At 54.2% G+C, this 23,188-nt stretch overlaps 2 protein-coding genes across 4 annotated transcripts in view; both read left to right on the forward strand.

Moving 5' to 3' along the window:
- Positions 1–17,751, forward strand: part of NEMP1 (nuclear envelope integral membrane protein 1) — a 19,591-nt gene extending 1,840 nt beyond the window's left edge. The window contains exons 2-10 of one of the 2 annotated variants that reach the window (XM_012732250.1): positions 4,883–5,007; positions 6,381–6,600; positions 8,025–8,097; positions 9,204–9,297; positions 9,729–9,843; positions 10,540–10,765; positions 11,493–11,666; positions 12,378–12,831; positions 17,681–17,751. In XM_012732250.1, coding sequence (XP_012587704.1) covers positions 4,883–5,007; positions 6,381–6,600; positions 8,025–8,097; positions 9,204–9,297; positions 9,729–9,843; positions 10,540–10,765; positions 11,493–11,666; positions 12,378–12,555 — 1,205 coding nt within the window. In that variant the 3' untranslated portion in view covers positions 12,556–12,831; positions 17,681–17,751. Of the gene's footprint in view, positions 1–4,882; positions 5,008–6,380; positions 6,601–8,024; positions 8,098–9,203; positions 9,298–9,728; positions 9,844–10,539; positions 10,766–11,492; positions 11,667–12,377; positions 12,969–17,680 lie in introns of those variants that run through there. The other variant, XM_012732252.1, reaches the window with a different exon arrangement.
- A 2,268-nt stretch (positions 17,752–20,019) lies between these two features.
- Positions 20,020–23,188, forward strand: part of MYO1A (myosin IA) — an 18,497-nt gene continuing 15,328 nt past the window's right edge. The window contains exons 1-8 of one of the 2 annotated variants that reach the window (XM_012732611.1): positions 20,020–20,223; positions 21,443–21,626; positions 21,713–21,828; positions 22,068–22,162; positions 22,327–22,431; positions 22,591–22,637; positions 22,737–22,800; positions 23,018–23,116. In XM_012732611.1, coding sequence (XP_012588065.1) covers positions 21,513–21,626; positions 21,713–21,828; positions 22,068–22,162; positions 22,327–22,431; positions 22,591–22,637; positions 22,737–22,800; positions 23,018–23,116 — 640 coding nt within the window. In that variant the 5' untranslated portion in view covers positions 20,020–20,223; positions 21,443–21,512. The remainder of the gene's footprint in view (positions 20,224–21,442; positions 21,627–21,712; positions 21,829–22,067; positions 22,163–22,326; positions 22,432–22,590; positions 22,638–22,736; positions 22,801–23,017; positions 23,117–23,188) is intronic. The other variant, XM_004692426.2, reaches the window with a different exon arrangement.

Below are 23,188 nucleotides of genomic sequence, written 5' to 3' on the forward strand. Positions count from 1 at the left end.
AGATTCTCAGTGCTGTGCTTTAACCCGCTGCGCCACCAGGGAGGGCCAATTATTGGTAAATTTTTACATTCATATAGCTGTCAGCAATCCAGTTCGCTTCCCTGGAGTCTGCCAGATACTTTGTTTTGTCATGTGATTTTGTCTCATAAGCTTTTCTCTATATCTCTTTGTAAGAGAAATCCTATATTGTGGAAGAATAAAGGATCTTTGAAAAAAAAAATGGGGTCAAAATCTTCTACCCCTAAAAAAAATAAAATTCCTCATTAACACTACTCTTCCTTCTATGGAGAAGCCATTTATTTGCTGTTTCTAAATTAAACATTTTGTTAGATAGGGGTAGTGTTTTGTTGTAAGTCCATCTTGTGGACACCTCCATATACATATTTTATTGCGTTTGGATTTTTTTAAAGGATGGATTCTCATAATGGTTCTATTAGGTCAAAATCTTATTTACTCCCCCCCCCCATTTATATATCTGCTTACATTATTGTTCATCTTAAAGCATATTCACTCCCCCCATTTCACCCACCTGTCATCACCAACCATGTCCCCACATTCCTCCCAAAGCTTCAATATACTTTTACGGCAATACTTACTGAAAAGGTGCCTGTTTACACCTCTGCAGCATCACTAGCTAGTGACTTACATCCTTGCCAGTGCTGTCAGCAGATTTGCTAATTTGATAGCTCCAAAGTGGTACCTTAATTTACTTTGCGTTTCTTTAAGATTTATTTATTTGTGCATACAAACTGGGTGTAGGCCACACATGCAGGGGGTGAGAGGATTCACCAGGCACAGAGTGGGGAGCAGCAGGCCAAAGAGGAGAGGGCTATTGTCCTGGGATCCCTGGCATGAGGGTTACTGAGAGATCAGGAGACTTACCCTGCACCACCAGGGAGGTCCTGCTTAGCATTTCTTGCATTTGTGAGAGAGCATCTTCCTAAAGATTCCTACTTAAATTTTCTGTTTGGAGTTTTACATTTTTGGCATGTGTTCTTTGTTGTTGGCTGATTGTGGTTATCTGTTGAGCTTTTTTTGCTTGAACTTCAATTTGTACGAGCTTGGCAATGTACTAAGGCTATGTATACATGTAAAGTATTGCAAACTCCATTTGTTTACCCTTTTTAATCTTTAAATGGAAGATTTATATAGTCACTCAATTTTATCATCCTGATTCGTTTCCATTTTATGCTTACAGAACCCTCTGGAATTGACCCTGTGTGTGTGCATGGTACAACTTGATTTTTTTTTATTTTACTTTTAGAACAGTTATATTAATATTTAGTGTGAAATGAGAATCTAGATAGATTTTGTTTCCAAATAAGCAATCAGTTGTCCCACTAAGTAGTTCTTTGCTAAGCCAACTGGTTTAGAATACTAGTTTTTAAAGGTGGTTTTTAAGTGTGAACTGGGCTACCTCTATTTAGAACAGGGTGTCTTTCATGACTTTTTAGGGTCTTTTCCAGTCCTCATAGACTATGAGTCGTTTTCATTACTGTCTGCTTGTGAATGTTGGATATGTATGTTGATTAGAAAGTAAGTGAAAAGTAGGTTTGTAATGATAATAAGTAAATACAACGTTGTTAGCCTTTGAATGAATAGCTGCTTTATGGGTAAAAACAGTAAGCAAATTGTGACTGAGCCCCAAGAAGGCATTTTCTAGGAAGAAGTAGGTCTTTGGGCTCAGAAGGCACTTTCCTGGATATTGAATTCATTCTGCTTTTTTTTTTTTTTTTTTTTTAAAGATTTATTTATTTGTGCACACAGAACTGGGGTACAGGCCAGAGGCTCAGGGGCGGCGAGAGGCTTCACCAGAGACAGAGTGGGGAACAGAACAGGCAGATCAACGAAGTACACTGCTGAGGGGAGCAGCGGGCGGGCCAGGAGAGGTCTGCCACACCATGTGGTCACCTCCAGGGCAGGCGGGAATCGAACTCATGCGGAAGCGGCTTTAGATTCTCAGAGCTGTGCTTTAACCCGCTGCGCCACCAGGGAGGGCCCCATTCTGCTTTTTAACAGAATGAATTTTTCCTATTGGAAGCAAAGATTCTAACATAAGCATTTTGACCACATGTATATTTAAAGTCTTTTGGTTTATTTTATGTTTCTAACAGTTTAAACTAATATGGAAGTAGTGACTGTTTCCACCAGTTACCCCTTGAGGTGGGATTGGTGTGTTTTCCCTGTGAATTTTCAAAGACGTGGCTGGCCAAGGTGCTGATTTCCATGAGACTGATATTGAAGAGGTGTGTGTATGTATAGATGTATGTGTGAATGTAATAATTTTTGTACTTGTAATTCTATGGAATACAGGAAAAGGAAAAACTAAATTTTAAAAGATGTTGCCTTTATTTTCTTAAAAGATGTATTCATTTATGCTTACAAGAACTGGGGGACAGGCCAGAGGTGTGGTGAGTGAGAGGATTCCACAGAGACAGAGTGGGGAGCAGAACAGGCAGATCTACTGAAATATACTGCTGAGGGGAGCAGCGGGCAGGCCAGGAGAGGTCTGCTGGGCCCTGTGGCTCCACTCCCTGGCTGGGGATCGAACTTGTGCTGCAGGGGCTTCTGAGAGCTTCTTAGTGCTGTGCTTTAACCCATTGCACCACCAGGGAGAGTGCTTTTTATAAAATTGTTACAGTTTGGGAGGAAAATGTCATAGAAGAATTTTATTTTATTATTTTAAAAGGATTTATATATTTTGTACAGGCCAGAAGTGCAGGGGTAGTAAGAGGAATCACCAGAGACAGAGTGGAGACAGAACAGACAGTTTGATGAACTCCACTGCTGAGGGGAGCAATGGGCAGGACAGGAAAGGTCTGCTGCCCCATGTGGGACCCTCCCTGGCTGGGGTCCAACTCATGCTGAAGCGGGGCTGCTACTCCCGTCACAGTGCTGCACTTTAACCCCTTGTTTTACGAGGGAAGGCCTGGTCAGCATCTTTTTATTAAAACAAAGGAAACAAAACGCGCTCCCAGTAGCTCTCCCAGGAAGCCCCATCTGTGTCTATACAGGTGTCTTGTTTTTAATTTTCCTTTCCCTAATAAATACATCCTTTTAAAATACAAACAAAAAACACTTTCTAATGCTTTTGCAGATGTCAATGAATTTGTGAATACAGTTGTTTTAAGCTTCCTATAAACATTCTATTGTACACTCTCCAGGAGAAAATAAGCTCTTGATTATACTTGTGGTGGGTGTTCTGTCAGTGTATTTGTGGACTTGCTAGTGAGACAGATGTCAACAGGTTTATGAAAAGGTTTCATTTTACAAAAGATCGGCTTGGAAGAAATCCAGATCACTATTAGATTAACTCCAGTGAGAAATTGCTCCGTGGGTTCAGGACATGCTACCTCAGAACATGACGCCTTGACATACCAATTATCTGAAACTGAGTTTGAGAAAACAGCAGGAACAGGAAGGTCCCTCAAACCTCCTCACCTTGCCCTTGTTCCCCGAAACAAGCCATTAAAATCCTCGAGTACAAGGCACCCTCCTTATATCCTGAGGAAAGGAGGATCCTTATTTCTGAAGAACGGGGTGCATCAAGAATAATTAGTGACAGGCCTTGCAAGGTTTCCAACAGTGCTGTCATCACCTCCTGCTCCTCACCGCTCTGGTACCTCAGGACTGTCTGTTCTTCGTCAGGCACAGCATGGAAGTACAGAGGTCTGTTTCTTTGGATCTTTTTTTCCTTTTGAGAGTTTTCATCATGAAAAACTTAATCACTAAGTCAGTTTATGTGATTTCTCCTGCTCATCTTTGTCACTTTAATTTTTAGACCAAGCCGGGGGCCCTTAAGATGATCAGGGTAACTTTTTTCCCTCTTCTGCTATACTAAGACTAAATTTAAAAATTGGGATATAACTCTCATACTATAAAACTTCTCTGCTTTCTAATGTATGTACAAGATTGTGCAGCTGCCACCTGTAGGTACCTGGGAATGCCTTTCCCTGAATACTCGCAGGTCCTCCTTTGTCAAGCCCACTCTGCCCCCCAGATGTGTGAAAGGCGAACAGCCGCATACGGAACTGGGGTGCAGGCCAGAGGTGCGGGAGTGGTGAGAGGATTCACAGAGACAGAGTGGGGAGCAGAACAGGCGGATGGACAAAGTACACTGCTGAGGGAGCAGCGGGGAGACAGGAGGAGTCTGCTGCGCCCTGGGGGTCCCTCCCTGGCCGGGGTTCGAGCTTGTGCTGCAGCGGTTGCGGCTGGCTTGGCACCAGGAGGGTCGGAGGGGCATGTGCTTGTGCAATGGCGTCTCGTCTCGTGAGGTTGAGACCTCGGCTAGAGAGGCGCTGAGGTGGGGGTGGCGGCAGCCAGGAGGAGCCGGTGGCTCTGTCTAGGAGTGGTACTGCACCTGAGAGTTGAAAGGAAACTAGACACAAAGCAACTTCGCGGTCTTAGCGTCTGCTTCCAGTACTGTAGATGCGAAACTTTGCCAGTTCTGTTCATCCTGCTCAGGACGGTGGAGAGATCAATAGGTGGGTTATTTGGGAGGGAAACAAATGGGGTGTGAGCCTCAATCAGGCTACTACGAGTGGTTTGATTTGGGGTGAATGGTAGCCTTTCTTAAACATCAGGTTCCTCCTTTGCGAATTAGGGGCTCCGAGGGTGCCAGCATCGCGGGGTGTTGGGAGGGTTCACAAGCCAGCATGCCGGTTGCTGCCTATTTTGGATAAGGACCAGTTGTCATACTTCAATACCTACAGTTGACAGAAGTGAGATTCTGCCTTTCTTATCTGGGTTTTTCTTGTTACACAGTTGCTGACATTTTAACCTCATGTTTAGAAAGCGGGTAGTTTGATTCTTTTTAGGAAATGAATTACAATTTTTAGCTTGTTATATTGTGCTTAATTCTTATTTCTTTCTTTGCACAAAGCTGGAAATAAGATCCAGGTGGTCATGCTTCAGGAGTCCCGAGTTCATGATAACAATACCAGCCAGAAGTTCTGCTATAAAAACATGCTTGCCCCCAAATGGCATGATGTGTGGACACGAATACAGGTGATCATCTGCCCGCACCGGGGCGGCTTCTCTGACTCTGTCTACGGCCAGTGGTTCTTTGGTACTTGCTCTCCCTCAAGCACAATATTTATTTTATTTTTACTTTTTAAAGATTAATTTATTTTTATGCACACAAAACCGGGGCACAGGCCAGAGGTAGGGGGCTGAGAGGACCCACCAGAGACAGAGTGGGGGTCAGGTTGGGCAGATGGTCATAAACACTGCTGAGGGGAGCAGCGGGGAGACAGGGGGGGTCTGCTGCGCCCTGTGTTCACTCCCTGGCTGGGGATCGAACTTGTACTGCGGTGGCTGCGGACAGCTTCACAGTGCTGTGCTTTAGCTAGTACCACCAGGGAAGACCCTCAAGTATAAATTTTTAAAACGGGCTGTTAACAGCATTGTTAGAATTGAGCCATCCGGAGTCGATTTCACCAGTACACATGTATGCATGCTTTGTGTTCTTTCTCTGAATAGCTTATAAAACTTGACACTGAGGTGAAACTTCCTTTTCCTTTTCCCAAAGAAACTGCTTCCTGCTCTCCCGTTACACACACACACACACCCATCTTTTTAAAGGGCTTAACGCCTCCTTTGGGCTGGAAACTGTTGCACCCTGTCAGATGTAAACGCTTGCCTCGCCGCTGGTCCGCCATTTTCATCCTACACAAGATGTTTTGTGACCCCTTAGCTGAAGCTTCCCCATGATAGAAAGACTTTGGTCTCATTTATTTCATCACACTGCTAAGCCACCTGGCAAGCAAGTATCTGGCTATAATAATGATTGAACAAAATGGGCCCATTTGGCGATGTTGCTGCTGCTTCGAGCATAGTTACTGAGACGGGCATTTGTTGTGCACATCAGAAACAGAAGGGAGGGTTTGTGGGTTTTTCCCTTTTTCTTTAATTGATAAAATCATATTCCATCTGGTGCACATTATAACAAACATTTACCCGTAATCAGTGATTTGTGACACAGGATAATCTTCCTCAGCCATCATTATGGGAAACATTTTCAATTTTCTGGGGCTGTTTGTGGCTGATAATTTTCTTCATATTCTGGACCTTTGCTTTGTGTTCTCGCTCGTAAATTAACTACTGAAAACGCTGCTTGGAAGTCTCCTCGCCTCCCCAGTGTTCTGGTCTAGTAGTAGATTCAGGTCATGTTAACAGCAAGATTCTCCCAGCCGCGCCCTGCCCCAGGTGTGATGTCGTCTGCCCAGCTGGGGCTCAGCCCCTGGGGCGCCGCGTTTCCCGCAAGCCCTGTGCAGCGCCGCAGCGGTTACTCACTCAGCTATCTGCAGCTTTTTAAAAAATTGCCTTGGCCAGAATTGAAATTCCCGTGTCCTTCTTGCCCCGTTTGACTTGTGTTGCAGATCCGGGTGAACAGCTCCAAGCTGGTGCGAGTCACTCAGGTGGACAGCGAGGAGAAGCTGAAGGAGCTGGAGCAGTTCAGCCTCTGGAACTTCTTCTCCTCCTTTTTAAAAGAGAAGCTGAATGACACCTACGTGAACGTGGGGCTGTACAGCACAAAAACCTGCCTCAGGGTGCAGACGGTGGAGGACGACACCGACTACAGTGTCTCGGTGACCCGGAGTAAGTGGTGCCCGTGTGGCGGTCGCACAGCGCCAGGCACTGCGCCGCGGGGGCGAGGCAGGGACACGGCGCCAGCCCAAGGCGGCCCGCTGGGTTCTGACTGCGACCCGCTCGGACGGTTCCGGGAGACTCCGCCCCGTTAAGTCCGTCAGGCCTCGAGCGAACCTCACTTGGGGTCACGCTGAGCGCCCCCCCCCCCAGGACGGAGAGGCTCGTTCCTGGCACTGCCAACAGCCCTGAGCGGGACCCCTGGGGCCCCTCAGCGGGTAGGACGTGTGTGCTCCCAGGCAAGGACGTGGCCTAGAACACCAGCGCCTGTGAGGACGTGAGTTTCGCAGGAGGAGGGTGCGGTCGAAAGTCAGCTCCCAGCAAGGAGCACGTGGAGCCCCGAGTGGAGGAGGGCCTCTGCCCCGTGGGGCTCCTCGGGCCGGGACACTCTGAGTGCCCTGGGAAGGCTGCCCAGAGACGGCGGCCTGGCCTGTTGCCCCTCGCTGGTCATGACAAGGGCCTGGCACGCCACGAGCAATAGTGTTTCCGACGTTGCTGTGACATGGGCAGCGCCCTCCTCTTCCTCCGGCCCCACGTTTCTGGTTGTGTGGAGGTCCCTTTGCACCCACAGACCTCGCCCCGTCTGTGTGCGGGCCTCCCCTGGACTCGGAGCTCTTGAAGGTGAAAGCTGTGGGAATGTCCGAGCTACGGGCCTCTGCCTGGGCCCCTGGTGAGGTCTGAGTGTAGGTTTCCAGTGCGGGACCTGGTCGACACAGAATGTGGTTGGTAGCTTCAGGGAAGTTAAGTGGCTGCTGGGCCGACCCGAGGGCTAGGTGAGTTGAGCCTGAGCCCGACTTTCGGCTTGAGAACCTGGCGTGGTAGCGACCCCTTGTGGGTACTCACACGAAGCGTAGCTGGCCCTCTGCCTTGCTGTCCCAGGGAAGTTTCTTTTTGCTTTTGCCCTGGGTAGCTAAAATAAAAATAAGACCTTTAGGAAAGTCCAGGCTAGACCTGTTTATCTTGGGGAGAGCACCCGGCCTTGCTGTGAGGTCCACAGTGCTGCTTCCTGTTACTGTGGCTGGCCAATTTTGTTGGTTTTGCCTTTATCATTTTATTTTTTTTTCTAAAGATGTATTTATTTATGCACACATAACTGGGGCACAGGCCAGAGGTGCAGGGGCAGTGAGAGGACTCCCCAGAGACAGAATGGGGAGCAGAACAGACAGATCGACGAAACACACTGCTGAGGGGGCAGCGGGGAGACTGGAGAGGTCTGCTGCGCCCTGGGGTCCCTCCCTGGCCGGGGATTGAACTCGTGCTGCAGCCGCTGCAGGCAGCTTCCCAGTGCTGCGCCCAAGGAAGGGCCTGGGCTTTGCCTTTATAATGCCTCACACTGTCTGGTTCCCCTGTTGAACGGAAATCTTTCTTTACCTCAGGGTTTGACTCCAGACTCTTCCTAGTTTTCCTCCTCGGACTTATACTGTTTTTCTGCGGAGACTTGCTGAGCAGGTACGTGGCCAGGCCAGCCTGCCCTCAGCGGCCGGGCGTGTCCCTCGGGAGGGCCCAAGTTTGGGGGCCGTTACCTACGGATGGCTTTTAAAGAGACTTTCATAGGTGTCCATTTTTTCCCTCATGTTTAATAAGATTGGAAACAATCAAAGCCCCCCATCAGGCGGCCCGTCTGTGGCAAGGGTCCGCCTTTCAGGCTCCAGCTGCAGCCCCGACCCCAGGCCCGGCACTGGCCCCGTGTAAGGCTCGCACAGAGCTGTGCGGTGTTCCGGGCCTTTCGGTGTGAAGGAACAGACTTCGGCCGCTTGCTTCTTTTTGCCGGTAGGAGCCCACTGGCTGAGCAGGAAAGCCAGCAGGTGCACATACATGTACAAACACAGGCGCCAGCACAGAGCAGACCAGTGCGCCTGCGCGGAGACTCGGTGTGTGGGTCAGGCTTCTCACCCAGCAGAAGCCTCTGCGGCGTAGTGAGTGAAGTTTTAACAGCAGGAGCTTGAAGCTGGGCGGGAATGGGCTGTGGGAGTTGTCCCTTACTTCTGAGCTCAGTGAGGGGGCTGTGGGTGCTCTTCTCCACTCCCCAGGGAGGCTTGTCCCCTCCTGGGTACCGTGTGGCCCTCGAAGGTCGAAGCTGGGGACAGCCAGGGGCAGCAGGGAGCTTTCCGTTAGTACCCCCGACCACTGAAATGAGGGTAACGCTGAACCCTAGATATACTGTATTTTTGCCTCCACATACAGAACTGTGGTAACTGTAAATTAGGCGCAGTAAGAGATGAACAGCAGCTAATAATAAAGCTGCTTACAACTATGTGCTGTAATAAAGTTACATGAATGTGGTCTGAAAATAGCTTATTGTACGTAGTATTTTCATAGTGAGGCTCATTGTGGGTAACGAAAGCTCAAAGTGAAACCTCTGATAAGGGGCCGGCTGTTCTGTGGTGCAGTCTGAGAGTCACCTTGGTAACCCGGCAGCGCCTGACTGCCGCGGGCCAGCGTCTTCAGCTTGCTCCCTCGAGTTCGGGCAGGCGCTGCGCTGACCTTTCTCCCCTGGGCCGGGCTGGGGTGCGTGCAGCTTACACATTGCCAGCAAGTGCGTTTTCTCTCCGCAGGAACCAAATCTTCTTCTACTCCACCGGGATGAGTGTGGGAATTGTGGCCTCGTTACTAATCGTCATTTTTCTGCTGTCCAGATTGATGCCCAAGGTACAGAACAATCCTTGTCCGCAGTTAGATGAGTTTGTTTAGCACAAACTCTGAATTGGGGAGTTCGCAGCACTGAAAATTTGCATCAAAGATCGCTAGGTCGATGTCCTGGTCTTCCCTTGACTCAAGCACTTCCATGCTGGCAGCCGGACCCGGCCTCACGGGGACCCCTTAAGCCCTTTGCTCAGTGGGGCTCTGGTTGCCTTCCTGCTAGCGGATGGCTCAGCCAGGCTTTCAGGTTACTGAGCATCTCATTCCCTCAGTGTTCTTTGTAGACTGTGCCTTAAAGGGCAGGACCGGTGTTTGGTTTTCGTTTTTGTTTTTGTTTTTTTAAGAGATGTGGGTGGGGGGCATTTCTCGGAGCTAGATTCAAACAGAAGTCATAGTTCTAGCTTGCTTCACTTTTTGCTTTCACGTCTGCTCTGCCGTAGAGAAGCCCCATTTACTTCATCATTGTGGGAAGCTGGTCCTTTTCTCTGTACCTCATTCAGCTGGTGTTCAGAAATTTACAAGAGATCTGGAGGTGTTACTGGCAGTATCTGCTAGGTAAGCGCTGGTTTTGCCCTGCCTTTTCAGGGGTTTCGACTGTTTTACTTGATCATGAAAAGAGGTGGTCTGAGAGGAGTTGAATAGCTTATACCATCTTATTAATTAAGATTCATAGTTCTTCACTTATTTCTAGCACCTCTAGAATCAGAATGATGCTAGGAATAAAGCCTTGGTTTATTGATATTTGTAAGCACCCTTCTAACACAGTAGGCATTTCTCTGAAAAGCCGGAAGTTGACTTTATTAATGTAATGATATTTTAAATATACTTGGGAACCTTAAGAAGTAGAATTCTGCTGGGCTTCTCTGTGCCCTCTTTTCCTAATAACCCCGTCCTTCGCAAAACAAAACTGAAACACCTGCAGTGAATGATATCTATAAGAAGTCTGTTTTGATCATATAGACAGTGATCCATATTCCTTTGAGAGGTGATTAACCTAGATTTTCATATATTGGGTTTTTAAAGTCTGTTCTAGAATTGTTCAACATGTGGCTTAACTGTGCCAGTTGAGCCGTGTGTAGTTGGGTAGCTGGAGGGATAGGCCCCAGCAGGGCCTCGCAGTCGGCCGCTGACAGCACGTGAGTGTCCGCACTGTCCTGCCGAAAGGTGCCGGAGAGTGTTTCCTGCTGTTCCTCATGCAAATTACTTTTATGGGTCAGATCCAGAAAGGGTGGGTCTGGTGCCTTGTCCTAGGCTACATCCTGGCGGTCGGGTTCCTGAGCTTCGCCGTCTGCTACAAGTACGGACCCCTGGAGAATGAGCGCAGCATCAACCTGCTGACGTGGGCGCTGCAGCTGCTGGGCCTGGGCCTCATGTACGCGGGCGTCCAGATCCCGCACGTCGCCCTCGCCCTCATCGTCTCCGCCGTGAGCGCCAAGTACCTGGAGCGGCCTGTGCAGTGGCTGTGCACCACCTACAGGTGACTGGAAGGCGGTGACCGGGCGGGCGGCGGGCGCTGTCGCAGCCCAGGGGACAGGCTGGCCCGGAGCCTCTTTGTGCATGGAGATGTTGGTCCACTGTGCGTCTCCTCTGTCCCTTCCCAAGGCTGCTTCAGACTCGCGGGGCATCTTGCTAACCAAGCCCACTGATGTTCTCTAAGATAGAAGGATCTAGTAGGGCGCTGTGTGTTCCTGTTACCACCAGGTGGTGCCGAGCGCATCACTGTTGCGCCTCAGGCCTGGGCCTGGCGACTTCAGGCCACTTCCCTGGCTGAGCTGCCCAGAGCTGCCCTTCCTTTCAGATGCCCCACAGCACGCTCTCGCGCGCATGGCGAGTGTGGAGTAGGCCTGGGCTCCTGAAGGTAACGGTGGCTCTGTTGGCAAGATGAGGCCTTCAGTTGGGGGAGCCGAGTCCAGGGACCATCGCCATCTTACTGGCATTTTCTCATCCTTTTCCCATGTATCGGAAAGAAGATATTCCTTCTTATAGAAAATACATGATTTACTCACGCTGGTGAACAATAGTGACTGTCTGACATCACAGTCACCGTCCAGTGTGTCCCGTGCGCGCGTCCTGAGTAAGTGTGAAGGAGGCAGGCACGCGACGCCAGAGCCCAAGCCCTGCAGTGGGCACGGCCCGCGGGGGGGCGGGGGGAGGCCGGGTGCAGGTGCCCACTAACGATCCAGGTGTTACTTTGGTGGGCACAGGAAGTTGTGTAAGGCAACAGAAAAGGCTGCCCCCCCCCGCCTCCTGACAGAAGAAGAGTACCGGACCCAAGGGGAGAGGGAGACCCGGAAGGCCTTAGAGGAGCTTCGGAAGTACTGCAACAGTCCGGATTGCTCTGCTTGGAAGACTGTTTCTCGAATCCAGTCTCCAAAGAGGTAAACTCCTGGCCAGGTAGGCCGAGCATTTATCAGGGTGACTTCGACCTTTGAGTCTTAACAGAGGTCGCGCATCTAGCAGTCACTTTGCGTTTGTGGCTGTCCCTGCTCATTTAGAAGTTGTCGGGGAGGAGGCCCCGACCTCATGGTGAGCAGTGGCTTGTTTTCTGGTTCCTCAAGAGCCTGTCTCCTTTAGCTTCGAGTGTAGGTTAAGGTGGGGAGAGCCCAGGACCGTGTTAAGTTTCCCCTTTTATGGTTTTGCATTGTTCTCTGAGGTTTTGTTTGAGTTTTTGTGGGAAGGGTCCTTGTTTCCTTTTATCTGGGAGCAGTTTTACCAATGAGTATGTGAAGTACTAATTTGGAATCCTGGTGACATAACATTTATGGGCTGGGGAAGCACATATATCTGCCCCTCAACCTCCTTATCAGGACTTGGTGATTAGAGGAACCGCGGCTTTTCCATAATGAGGTGGGTAGACCCCGTGTTTATCAAGCAGGTTGGGCCTGCAGGGAATTTGGCCTATGACCCCATTTGCCTTTTCCCTCGTTTCCTGCCTTAGTCTATTTTTGCCTGGGTAAGAATGGACGTTGACTCGTTTCGGTATTACTTGGGTTGTGATCATAAGAAGGGTTCCAGGCTGTGCTAGTTTTGAGGGATGACCAGAAAGGACAGAGACTGGTCCCTGATGAGTATTGTCCTCTCTTTTCCAGGTTTGCTGACTTTGTGGAAGGCTCTTCGCACCTCACGCCGAATGAGGTTTCTGTCCATGAGCAGGAGTATGGCTTGGGGAGCATCATTGCCCAGGAGGACTTCGACGACGAAAGCTCTGAGGAAGAGAACTCAGACTCCCAGTTCCCCGCCGTCACACAGAACCACTCCCTGACTTAGCGAGCACTGGCTGCTTCCACATGGACTCACTCGGCACCTCGGGGCCCGCCGCCTCTGCAGGGAGCAGCTCCGTGGCTCTGGACGGGAGCGGCGGTGCCAGGACCCCAGCTCAACTGGAGACCCGAGTCGGCCTGCTGGGAGTGGTCTTGGTGGCCTCGCAGGGCCCTGGAAGGGAGCGGCCAGAGCAGCGGTGGCTTCCACGGGCTGAGCTGTCTGCCCTCATGTTGCCAGAGACACTGGACAGCCGCAGCTCCCCCGGCAGCCTGGCTCCTGCTGGTTAGTCGTGGTGCTTCTGCCTGGGGCTGGCACCCAGACTGAGGCCTGGCCCCGTGCCGTCTGCTTCAGGCTGTGGGCTCTTTCTTCCAGAAAGAAATCTACAGGCCCAAACCTGCCCCTGCCCCTTTCAGCTTTTATTTCGGTCATTTTTAAATAGTCTTGTGTTCACTGTTAAAAGAAAATAGATTTTCATCTGTGTTGTTTTTTAAGTGGATGTCTTTAAAAACACAACAAACTCGTGTTCCAGAGCCATCAAGTGCTCCGGAAGGACAAGCCCCATCGGCCCTTCATGGTCCTCGCCTGTCCTCACCCACGAGGCCCAGGAGCTGTTTACGCAACTCTGAGTTAGTGTGGCCAGCAGTGTTCTGAGTCCTGCTTCTTGGGGCTCGCTCGTCAGCTTTCCCTGGGAGGGCTCATATTCCACTTTTACTTTCGTCTCGTCCCTCTTCCATTCCTCCTCGCCCCTGTTGCCCTTTCAGGGAGGATGTTTTTTCACCTGTGAAGTGTTTTGTTTTTTTTTAAAGATTTATTTATCTGTGCACACAGAACTGGGGTACAGGCCAGAGGCTCAGGGGCGGCAAGAGGATTCACCAGAGACAGAGCGGGGAGCAGAACAGGCAGATCTACGAAGTACACTGCCGAGGGGAGCAGCGGGCGGGTCAGGAGAGGTCTGCCACGCCATGTGGTCACCTCCGGGGCAGGCGGGAATCGAACTCATGAGGAAGCAGCTTTAGATTCTCAGTGCTGTGCTCCAACCCGCTGTGCCACCAGGGAGGGCCCAGTGTTTTGTTTTTTTTTAAAGACACTCAGAACTGGGGTACAGGCCAGAGGTGCGGGGGGCGAGAGTCCTCCCCAGAGACAGAGCGGGGAGCAGAACAGGCAGATGGACAAAGTACACTGCTGAGGGGAGCAGCGGGCAGGTGGGTCAGGAGAGGTCTGCCGCGCCCTGGGGGTCCCCTCGGGGCGAGGATCGAATGCACACTGAGGTGGCTGCGGCCTGCTCGCGGTGCGGCGCCCTAACCTGCTGCGCCACCAGGGAGGGCCTTGTTTCATTTCTTATGTTCTCTTTGCCTAGCTCAGGACATTATTCCTCCTAGTTCGGAGAAGTGATCTTGTTTAGGGAGTTGGAACGCTTCCGCAGGTGCACCATCTTCCTCTCGGTGGGTCCTCTGTCTTTACGCTGCTGTGGGATCCAGACACGACTTTTCTTGCCACTGTTGTGGCCCCCTCGGCCTCTCCTTTCCAGTCTTTCCACCTGAACCCTTTCCCCAAATCTGGCTGCTTTGTAAGCCCTGCAGCTCTCTGGGAAATGTTTGATACAACGTACAGCTTGTAGGTCCGCACCCCTCGACTCGCCCTCGGGATACACTCCTCTGGGTGCCCACAGAGGGGTCAGGCACACCCCTGAGAACGGGTCACGCAACTGTGCCCAGAAAGCCTTGCCTGTTATTACAGTGACATTAGTTTCAACTTCCTGTGCCATGGGCAAGTACTTTTATAAACCAGCAATTTGGTTTATGAGGGAGCGTATTCCAAAGTCTCTTACTTGCTTTGCTCTCTGTGATCTTCACCCTTATACCTCTGAGAGAAGTATCACCGCTCCGCCAGGACGGTAGGCGCTGGCGAGAAGGATGTCGGGCTGAACCGCCGCACCTTGGCGAAGGCAGACGGCTTCCTCCGGAGGCGGCAGTGACGCTTCGGCCGCCTGGTAGCAGCCGACCTGGGAAGGCCTCGGCTCCGTTGCTGTCTACGACCCTCTGACCAGTGACTAGTACCGCTGGCGTCTCCTGTGGCTTTATGCTTGCCTTAAAGTGACAGCTCCCTCAGTTGGCAGCAAATAGACATAGCAGAAAGTGAAAGTGAAAAAAGCAATGTTGGGGCAAACTTGTGGCTGGAGTTGCAGAGAAAGGAGCGCTCCAGGGGTCCCTTGTGCTGTGGAGATTACGCACCAGTGAACTGTCACCTCCACAAAGAACTGTTGAAATTGCTGAAATGCGGCATTTTGCCTCGTTTATAGAAACTGAGATGTAGCATACTGGAGCATGAGTCAGTCGGAAAATGGGTCCAGGTGTCCTCGGGGCTCTTCCCTGGGCCTTTGGTGCCGCCCCAGGAGGGCGCGTCAGATCGTTGATTGAATCGTGTCTCATTTCAGTGAGGAGGATTGTGAAATAAGTAAGATTCTTCTGTTTTCTGAACACCTGGTGAAATAGTGTTCCCAGCTCAAGACCAGTTTTCTCGCCGTATTTGAGCTTGGGATAAGTAAGGTCAAACCCAGTTTTCCACCCCTGGCTGGGGTCACAGGCTGCGCTGGAGGCCGTGGGGCGGCGCATCCCTGCCCGCTGTGTCCAGAGACTGCTTGACTGCAGTCTTCAGGGCCGCTCTTGTCTCCCTCCTGGCCACTTGGCCCGCTGGCCCCGTCACTACTTGAAGCCCCCTTACTACTCTCGGGCAGCTACAGCTCTTGCAGTTCCCGCAGTCTCCTCAGACTGATCTCGTCAAGAAGGATCGAAGGGGTTTGGGGTGAGCTGGACACGGGAGCCATGTCGAAAGCCACGTATGTGTCTTGCTTAGCAAATAGCAAACTAAATTGGCCCCGGGACGCAGGGGCGCATCAGCGTCGGAAATCTGCTGCCTCGGAGAGGTCTGGCCACGGGTGGCCACCACCGGCAGCGCGAGAGGCCAGCTGGGTTCTGTGCTGATGTAGCAGAGGCGGGTTTTCCTCGGGCGGGGCGGGGGGTGGTGTGGCCTGTGCCACTGAGCTCCCGGGGCCACTTGGCATCGCTGCTTCAGCCGGGGCCGGGTGCTGCCCTGGAGGAGAGTGTCTCGGAGCCTCACGTGACGCGAGCCAGAGTCTGGGGCCCGCCGGGGGCACGGGGCCTGGTCCCGAGATGAGCGCTCATCCCAGCCGGGGGTTCCCGGGGTGCTGGCCAAGCACTTTCACAGCATGTGAGACCTCGGGCCCCCACAACTGCCTCTTCCCATGTGCGTCATTTCCACTCTTGACAGTGACTCGAAAATGGTGACAGCACCTTCCCTCAACTCTCTTCGGCGCTGCAACGTCCTCGTGCGCGATGCGAGCAGGCGAGGCAGCTGTTGGCGCCCTCGGCCCGGCGGTGGCCTCAGCTTCCTGTTTTCCCAATGGCGGCTGGCAGTGGGGAACCGCAGCCGAGATTTTAGACTGTTGCTGCCTTAGCGTTCTTTAAAAAGATTTGTCACTTATATTTAAAGCAAAAGTGCACGAATGTTTCAGAGGACGAGATGATCAGGGGTGACTGCCACGAGTCTCACCTCCACTCGTCCGTAAGAAAAGATGATGCTGTGTTTATTTTTTCATATGCATTGCATAGATTTGTAAGCTGAATTTTAATAAACTGAAAGACGAGTGGTTTCCCTCTTTTTAAAGATTTATTTATGCATAAAAGAACTAGGGTGCAGGTTGGAGGTGGGGGGGTTGTGTGAGAGGATCCACCAGAGACAGAGCGGGGAGCAGCACAGGCGGATCTTCTGAGAGACACCGCTGAGGGGAGCAACAGAGACAGGAGGGGTCAGCTGCGCCCTGGGGGTCACTCGCTGGCCAGGGATGGAGGCCGTGCTGCAACGGCTGGTGACAGTGCTGAGACTTCACCCCCGCGCCGGCAGGGAGGCCCCAGCAATGGGGTTTTGCCTCCATCTAGTTCACTCTTCTCCTTCCCCGCCTCCTTCCATACTTCCGTCCCTAGGTTGGCTGGCTCCAGGAGGTCAGTCTTAAAGGGCTGTCCTTGGGGAGCAGCAGGCAGCACCATGTGGCTGCTCCAGAAAACAAGTAACTGTCCCTGGTCCAGGGAGCGACCGAGGGTTGTGCTTGGCGCGAACCATCTCTCCTTTCACCAGTGTGGGTGAGGGGCGACCTGTGGATCAGCCGTGGGTGAGAGGCGACCTGTGGATCAGCCGCTGGGATGTGGGCCCGGGGCTTGTGCAGGGAAGGAAAGGGCTGTCGAGAGCACTAGGGGCCTCCCTGGTGCCTCGGGGTTAAGCCTCAGCTGGGCCTGGGCTCTCTCCCTGGCCAGGGAGCTGACCCACATTCGGCCCAACAGACCTCTCCTGCCTGTTCTGCGCCCCTCTGTCTGGTGAGTCCCCTTCCCCCACCCCCAGCCTCTGGTTTACACCCCAGTTCTACGTCAAACGAAAGCATCCCGCAAGAACTTCAGTCATGTCTAGGCCCAGCTACCACAGCACGTCTGGTCCTTTCCCTCCTTTATGCTCGGGCCCTTCCCTTTGCTCCTGGGATGACCGGAGCGTTTGCAGGGATTCTGCGCCCCTCTCGGCCGTCTGGGCTACGTGCAAAGCCATTGTCCCTTTTTTCAGAAACCATGAAGGAGAAAGAAACAGGCTGTTGACCACATGTAAATTTATGTAGATGAATGCACGGTAAAGGCTTATGCTGCCCTCTCCCCGCCTGAAAAATAACAGGCAGCTGGGAGCAAGGGGATTGATCACTCGTGGCTGAGTTAATAAAAATGTAGAACGATTACTTAGGTGTGCTGGATCAGAGGGTGGCCACGCAGAGGCGGCACCCAGGAGCTCGTCAAGATGCAGACGTCTGATGCTGAAGTGGGCGGGCCGAGGCTCTGGGTTTCTGAGAAGTGCAGGTGATTCCGATGCTGCGGGCTCGGGACTTTGCTTTGAATAGCAACACGGCTGAGCTGTGAGCGCGTTGCCTGTGCTTACCAAGTAGCTGATTTGTGTGTTACTGATTGACACCACGTCATCTGTGAACATCAAGAAGAGCCTCGGCCCCCAAATGTCTCCCCCACCATGCCTGAGAAGTTAGGGTTTTATTGGGTAATGTCTTTTTTTTTTTTTTTTACAGTGTTTATACCAGGAAGGATGAACAAGTGTGCATCGCTTTCATCCGATTGCTGCCCACCTGCTGTCAGAAACCAGAGGATTTGGGGTTATTTCTTCCTTGCCAGTGTTACTGAAGTTTAATTTCCACACAATAAAATCTATTGGTTTTAAATGTTGCTGGATTTTGCCGAATGCAGGTGTCACCACCATTTCCATAGTCACGACTTGGTGGGTTTCCGTCACCCTCCCAGAACCTCTGTATGTCCCTTAAAGGACTAGACTTTTTTTTTTTGAGTTATTTATTTGTGCCTACAGATCTGGGGTACAGGCCAGAGGTGCAGCGGGGGAGAAGATTCACTAGAGACAGAGTGGGGAGCAGAACAGGAGGATCCACTGAAATACAGAGGGGAGCAGCGGGCGGGTCAGGGGAGGTCTGCTGCGCCATGTGGTCACCTCCGGGGCAGGCGGGGATCGAACTCATGCGGAAGTGGCTTTAGCTTCTCAGTGCTGCGTTTTTACCCGCCGCACCACCACGGAGGGCCCTGGACTGGAAACTTTAATGGGGGCGGGAGGAAGGAGGCTTCACACTTCAAGTGCAGAGACCAATGACCTCCACCTGCTTCTGAGTCTCCTGCGAGCAGGAGACCCCACCTCCCGCATCCTCTGTGCCCCAGCTAAGGAGGCTTCGACAGGTCTTAAAATCCCCGCTGACTCTGGTGTGTCTCCATACCTTATTAATTTAGGGTGACCCCTCTTCCCAGTTTGCTCAGAACTTCCCTAGCTCTAGCACTCAAATCCCATGACCAGAGAAATGGTTGGTGCCACCAAGCTGTGACGTTCGTGCCTTTGCTTCTGAAGCCCACTGCTGAGGGGCCGCGGGGGACAGGCGAGGTCTGCTGTGCCCTGGGGTCCCTCCCCGGCCGGCCGCGGGTCGAACTCCTGCGAGGTGGCTGCGGCTGGCGAGCGCCAAGGACGCGGCTTCTCTGAGTCGGTCCCGCTGTGAGCCGGTTGCAGTGCCTCTGCCTCGGGACACGCTCCCCGCACCCAGACGACGTGCTGATGCCCCTTGCACTCAACTTTCTCTTTCCCAGACCTTCCTACTCCCTTCACAGCTGCATATAGCAGAGCCATAAATGAGGTGAGAGCGGGCGGAGATGGGCTGCTGCGGATGGGCGAGGCTGGCGCACTGTGCTGCTCCGGTTTGAACCTTGAGCCAAGCAGCTGTGCTGGACGTTGGAGGATCAAGTCTCTGTTCAGCTAAGTGTCTGTAATTACTCAATTTGCTCTTTGTGCATGGAGGGGCGTGGGGACCGGGGACCTTCTGTGTCGGGATTCTCTGCAGTGGATGAGGGGCTTGCAAACTTCTTTCTTTTTAATAATTTTTGATTTTGCATACAGAGCTGGGGTACAGGCCAGAGTTGCAGGGGCGCTGAGAGGCTTCTCCAGAGACAGAGCAGGGAGCAGAACAGGCCCACTGAGGAAGCACACTGCTGAGGGGAGCAGCGGGCGGGTCAGGAGAGGTCTGCCGCGCCCTGTGGGTCAGCTCCAGGGTGGGGATCGAACTTGCACTGAAGCAGCTGCGGCCAGCTGGCAGCGCTGCATCCTCGCCTGTTGCCCACCAGGGAGGGCCCCGGTTTGCAAGCTGCTTAGGGACAGCGGCAGGTATTTCCAGCCGGGCCAGGGCCAGTGAACGGCCGTGGGGGTCTGCACCCGCACCCTCACGCTGAAGAGGGGCCGGAATTAGAAACACAGGGACTTAGGCTGGAAATGCACACGGAGGGCCAGGCCCCCGCGGGCCCTTGGCGTCTCAGCGCGCGGCTCCACTCTTGGCGTTTGGTGGCCGTGTGTCTGCACTGCTCCCCTCACAGGGTGATGGGGTCCAGTGAGAGGACCAGGCGGGAGCTGTGAATCTGTGCTTACGCAAACGCCAGGAGTTCTTACCAACTTTGGTCTTCCCGGCTGTGGGGGCCTGGTTCATGGGGAGGAAAGTGGAGAGGAATCTGGGGACTTGTTTGCTTAGTTCTGCATGAAAGTCACTGTACCCCCTAAGACAGGCGAGGGAGGCTTGAGGGAGGCGCCGTCCCCAGGCTTAGCAAGACGCCCCAGCTTCGCTCCTCTTTGGCGAATGCCTGAATTTGGGGAGTTTCCCTCGGTCACTTGCCACTGCGTGTGTCTCCTTTCCACATTCAAGGGGCGATGGAGTACGGACTCACGGAGCCCGCAGCGCGGGTGGCCGCAAAGGCTCTCTGCCAAGGGCATCTCCCTCTGGGCCCTGGGCGCGGGAAGGGTTAAGCGAGCCACACCCTCGGCCAGCCGTAATTGCCTCGGACTTTGTGCTGAGCAGCAATCTCCGGCCTCTCTGGCTCCACTGGCACAGGGTCCCCTGGAAGAGGAGCTGCAGGAGGGCAGCAGGGGAGGGCAGCCTTTCCGGCTCCACACCATGGACAGTTCCCGGTAGCTCAGGCTCGGGCACCTGGGGCCTGGAGTCCTGCGCCCTCCGCCACGCTGGGATTGCCCTGCCGCTCTCCACGAGACAGTGGCGCTGCACGCCAGCTCGGGTGTTGGGTGAGTCCTGCCTCGACCTCTGACTGCCCCTTCACATCTTCGTTGCTCTGCCTGCCGCCTTCCTGTGCCCCCGCCCACCTCCAACCAGTCACACGGGCCTGAAACCCAACCGCTGCAGCCGCCTTCTCCCAGCCCCACTCCAGCTCCCCACTCTTCTTGCTCGGTCTCCTGGGAAGGGGGTGCTGACAGCGCCTGCTTTTTGGGGCCGTGGGCATCAGATGAATGAGGGTGCACAGAGCGTTGGGCCCGCCTGACCCGCGGGAGGCTGCACTCTGGTCGCCCGGCTTCCTGCTCCCAGTGGAGTGGCCGAGCTCCATGCTCTTCCCGGAGGCAGGCGGGAGGCGGGAGGTGGAGGAGCGAGCCTGCAGCCCTCTGGCCACCTGCTTCCTCCCTTCCCCCCTCTGGGTATGGTGCAGAGAAGGATGTGGCCGACCCGTGAGGGAGTGCCCTTGACCATTGCACTAACACTCCTGCCCTGTTCCCGCCTCCCCACCCACTCAGCCGGGGACACCGGGGACACCGGGACTGGGGCTTCCCCAGGCGGCTCGAGGCCCCTCGGAGCACACGCCCTGTGCCCCTTCAACTCGCCTTTCCACAGTCACTGAAAAGCTGGGTGTGTCCCTCTGGGTAGGATCATGGCAGAAGGTTCTAGGAACGGCGCAAACCGGAGTTAGAAAAATGGGGACGCTTCCAGAACCTGACAGTTGTTGATTTCTGGGGAGACAAATTTCACTGATCTTCTAGGCACATTCCAGGTTTTTGTGGAGGCGCTCCGGCCTCCGCTCTCACTAGTCCTCTCCCAGGCCGTTAAAACACGAATCTCACCAGCAGGGAGGGGGAGCACGGGGGAAGGGGAGGGGCCAGTGCCTGAGATCCCGCCTGGGGTCCAGGGAGGTGGGAGAACTGGGGCAAACCTGGGCCCCTGCCAGGACTCGGTGCAGGAGGGCAGAGCCTTGGGCCTGGGCAGTTTGCTCCGGCTCCCAGCCCGCTCTGGGAGCACAGTGCTGCTCCCGCAGGTGCGCCCAGGGCGCCTCCCCCGCCAGGTGCTCAGGGGAGGGTGGCCTGTCCACTCGTGCCCTGCCTACCGGCCGCCTCCTGCTGAGGGGCTCCACAGCCCCCCACACTTGGCGTGACCCAGTGCAGAGCTAGACTGGGGTCTCTGGAGGGCCAGGACGCGGTGGGGACGAGAGAGGCCCAGCTCTCCTGCCTCCGCCCTCAGCTCCCGTCCTACACTGGGGCAGCCATCCGCCAACACCCCCCGCCCCCCAGGATCGACGACCCTTCTGGATATGGCTCTTCTGGAACGTTCCGTCGGGGTGGAGGACCTCATCCTCCTGGAGCCCCTGGCACAGGAGTCTCTGCTCAAAAACCTCCAACTACGCTTCGAAAACAAGGAGATCTATGTGAGTGGACGGGGCCGGCCGCGGTGCTCAAGGCCACTGGCCCCGCCGCCCGGCCTCACGCCCACTTCCTCGTCTTCCGGCCCCAGACCTACATCGGGAGCGTGTTGATCTCAGTGAACCCCTACCAGCAGCTGCCCATCTACGGCCCGGAGTTCGTAGCGAAGTACCGAGACTGCACCTTCTATGAGGAGAAGCCGCACATGTGAGGGGCTGAGGCGGGCTGCGCCCCTCCTGCTCAGACACCCAGTTCCTCCGTCCTCCCGAGGCGGGCCTCCAGCTGCCCCGCCCTCCCTGGCCCTCTGGAGCCCCCCCAACCCCCCCTCCCCTGAGGCTGCAGGGCCCTGGTCTGGCCAAGGGGGAGGGCAGCTGAGCGAGCCTCTGGAAATGGGCCCAAAAGGCGCCTGGTCTGGGCCTTCACCGTCACCCACTTGCTCCCCCAAGCTACGCCCTGGCCAACATGGCGTACCAGTCCCTGCGGGGCCAGGACCGAGACCAGTGCATCCTCATCACGGGCGAGAGTGGCGCCGGGAAGACGGGTGAGGCTCGTGGGGTCATGCTGGCAGGCCGCCTCTTGCCAAGCGGGCCTGGCCCTTACCTGTCACCTGCCACGCCCCTGGGTTTCACCCCGCTCCGAGGGGGCAGGGGAGGCTGCAGGCCGGTGGGGCTCCGGGTATGAGAACTGATTCTCCTTCTCTCGCAGAGGCCAGCAAGCTGGTGATGTCGTACGTGGCGGCCGTCTGCGAGAAAGGGGAGGAGGTGAACTCCGTGAAGGAGCAGCTGCTTCAGTCCAACCCGGTGCTGGAGGGTGAGAGCTTCCATCTCTGCCAGCCCCAGCGCCCCAGGGCCCAGCGCCCCTGGCGTCCGGGCCCCACCTTTCCCTCCCTGTTCCCCTTCAGCCTGAGCACGCTGAGGTGGGACGAGGCCCTGCCCTCAGCCCCTCAGGGCCCTCTCCTCCTCTCTGCAGCTTTCGGCAACGCCAAGACCATTCGCAACAACAATTCCTCTCGATTTGTGAGTGGCCGCCCCAGCCTGGCCGGGGAGGGCTGGACAGGGAGGCGCGTGCAGGGCCTGGGCGGACGGGGCCAACCGGCGTCTCTCTGGCCTTTGCAGGGAAAATACATGGACGTGGAGTTTGACTTCAAGGGGGCCCCGCTGGGCGGCGTCATCACAAACTGTAGGTGCTCCCCCACTCCCGCGGGCGCTCACCCCTCCTCCCTCTTCCACCCCCATGGGGTCCTCTTGCTGACCCCCCTTTGTAGAACGGAGGAAGGGCGGACTGGGGAGACTTCCCAGCCCCACCCAACCGCCAGGGGTGCCCAGGAGGAAGACAGAATTCCAGGGGACCAAGGGGACCTCCCAGGGCCCAGGACATTATTTTCTGATCTCGTCAGATCTGCTTGAGAAATCCCGAGTGGTGAAGCAACTGCAAGGAGAAAGGAATTTCCACATCTTCTATCAGCTGCTGGCTGGAGCAGACTCAGAGCTGCTGAGTATGTGGCTGGCCTGGACCCACAGGGACTCCCCAGCCCCCCACCCCAGAACCCCTGGGACTCCCCAGCCCC

This window comes from Condylura cristata, unplaced genomic scaffold (genome assembly GCF_000260355.1).
Source record: "Condylura cristata isolate star-nosed mole 26May11 unplaced genomic scaffold, ConCri1.0 scaffold00034, whole genome shotgun sequence".
In the NCBI taxonomy this organism is placed as follows: Eukaryota; Metazoa; Chordata; class Mammalia; order Eulipotyphla; family Talpidae; genus Condylura; species Condylura cristata.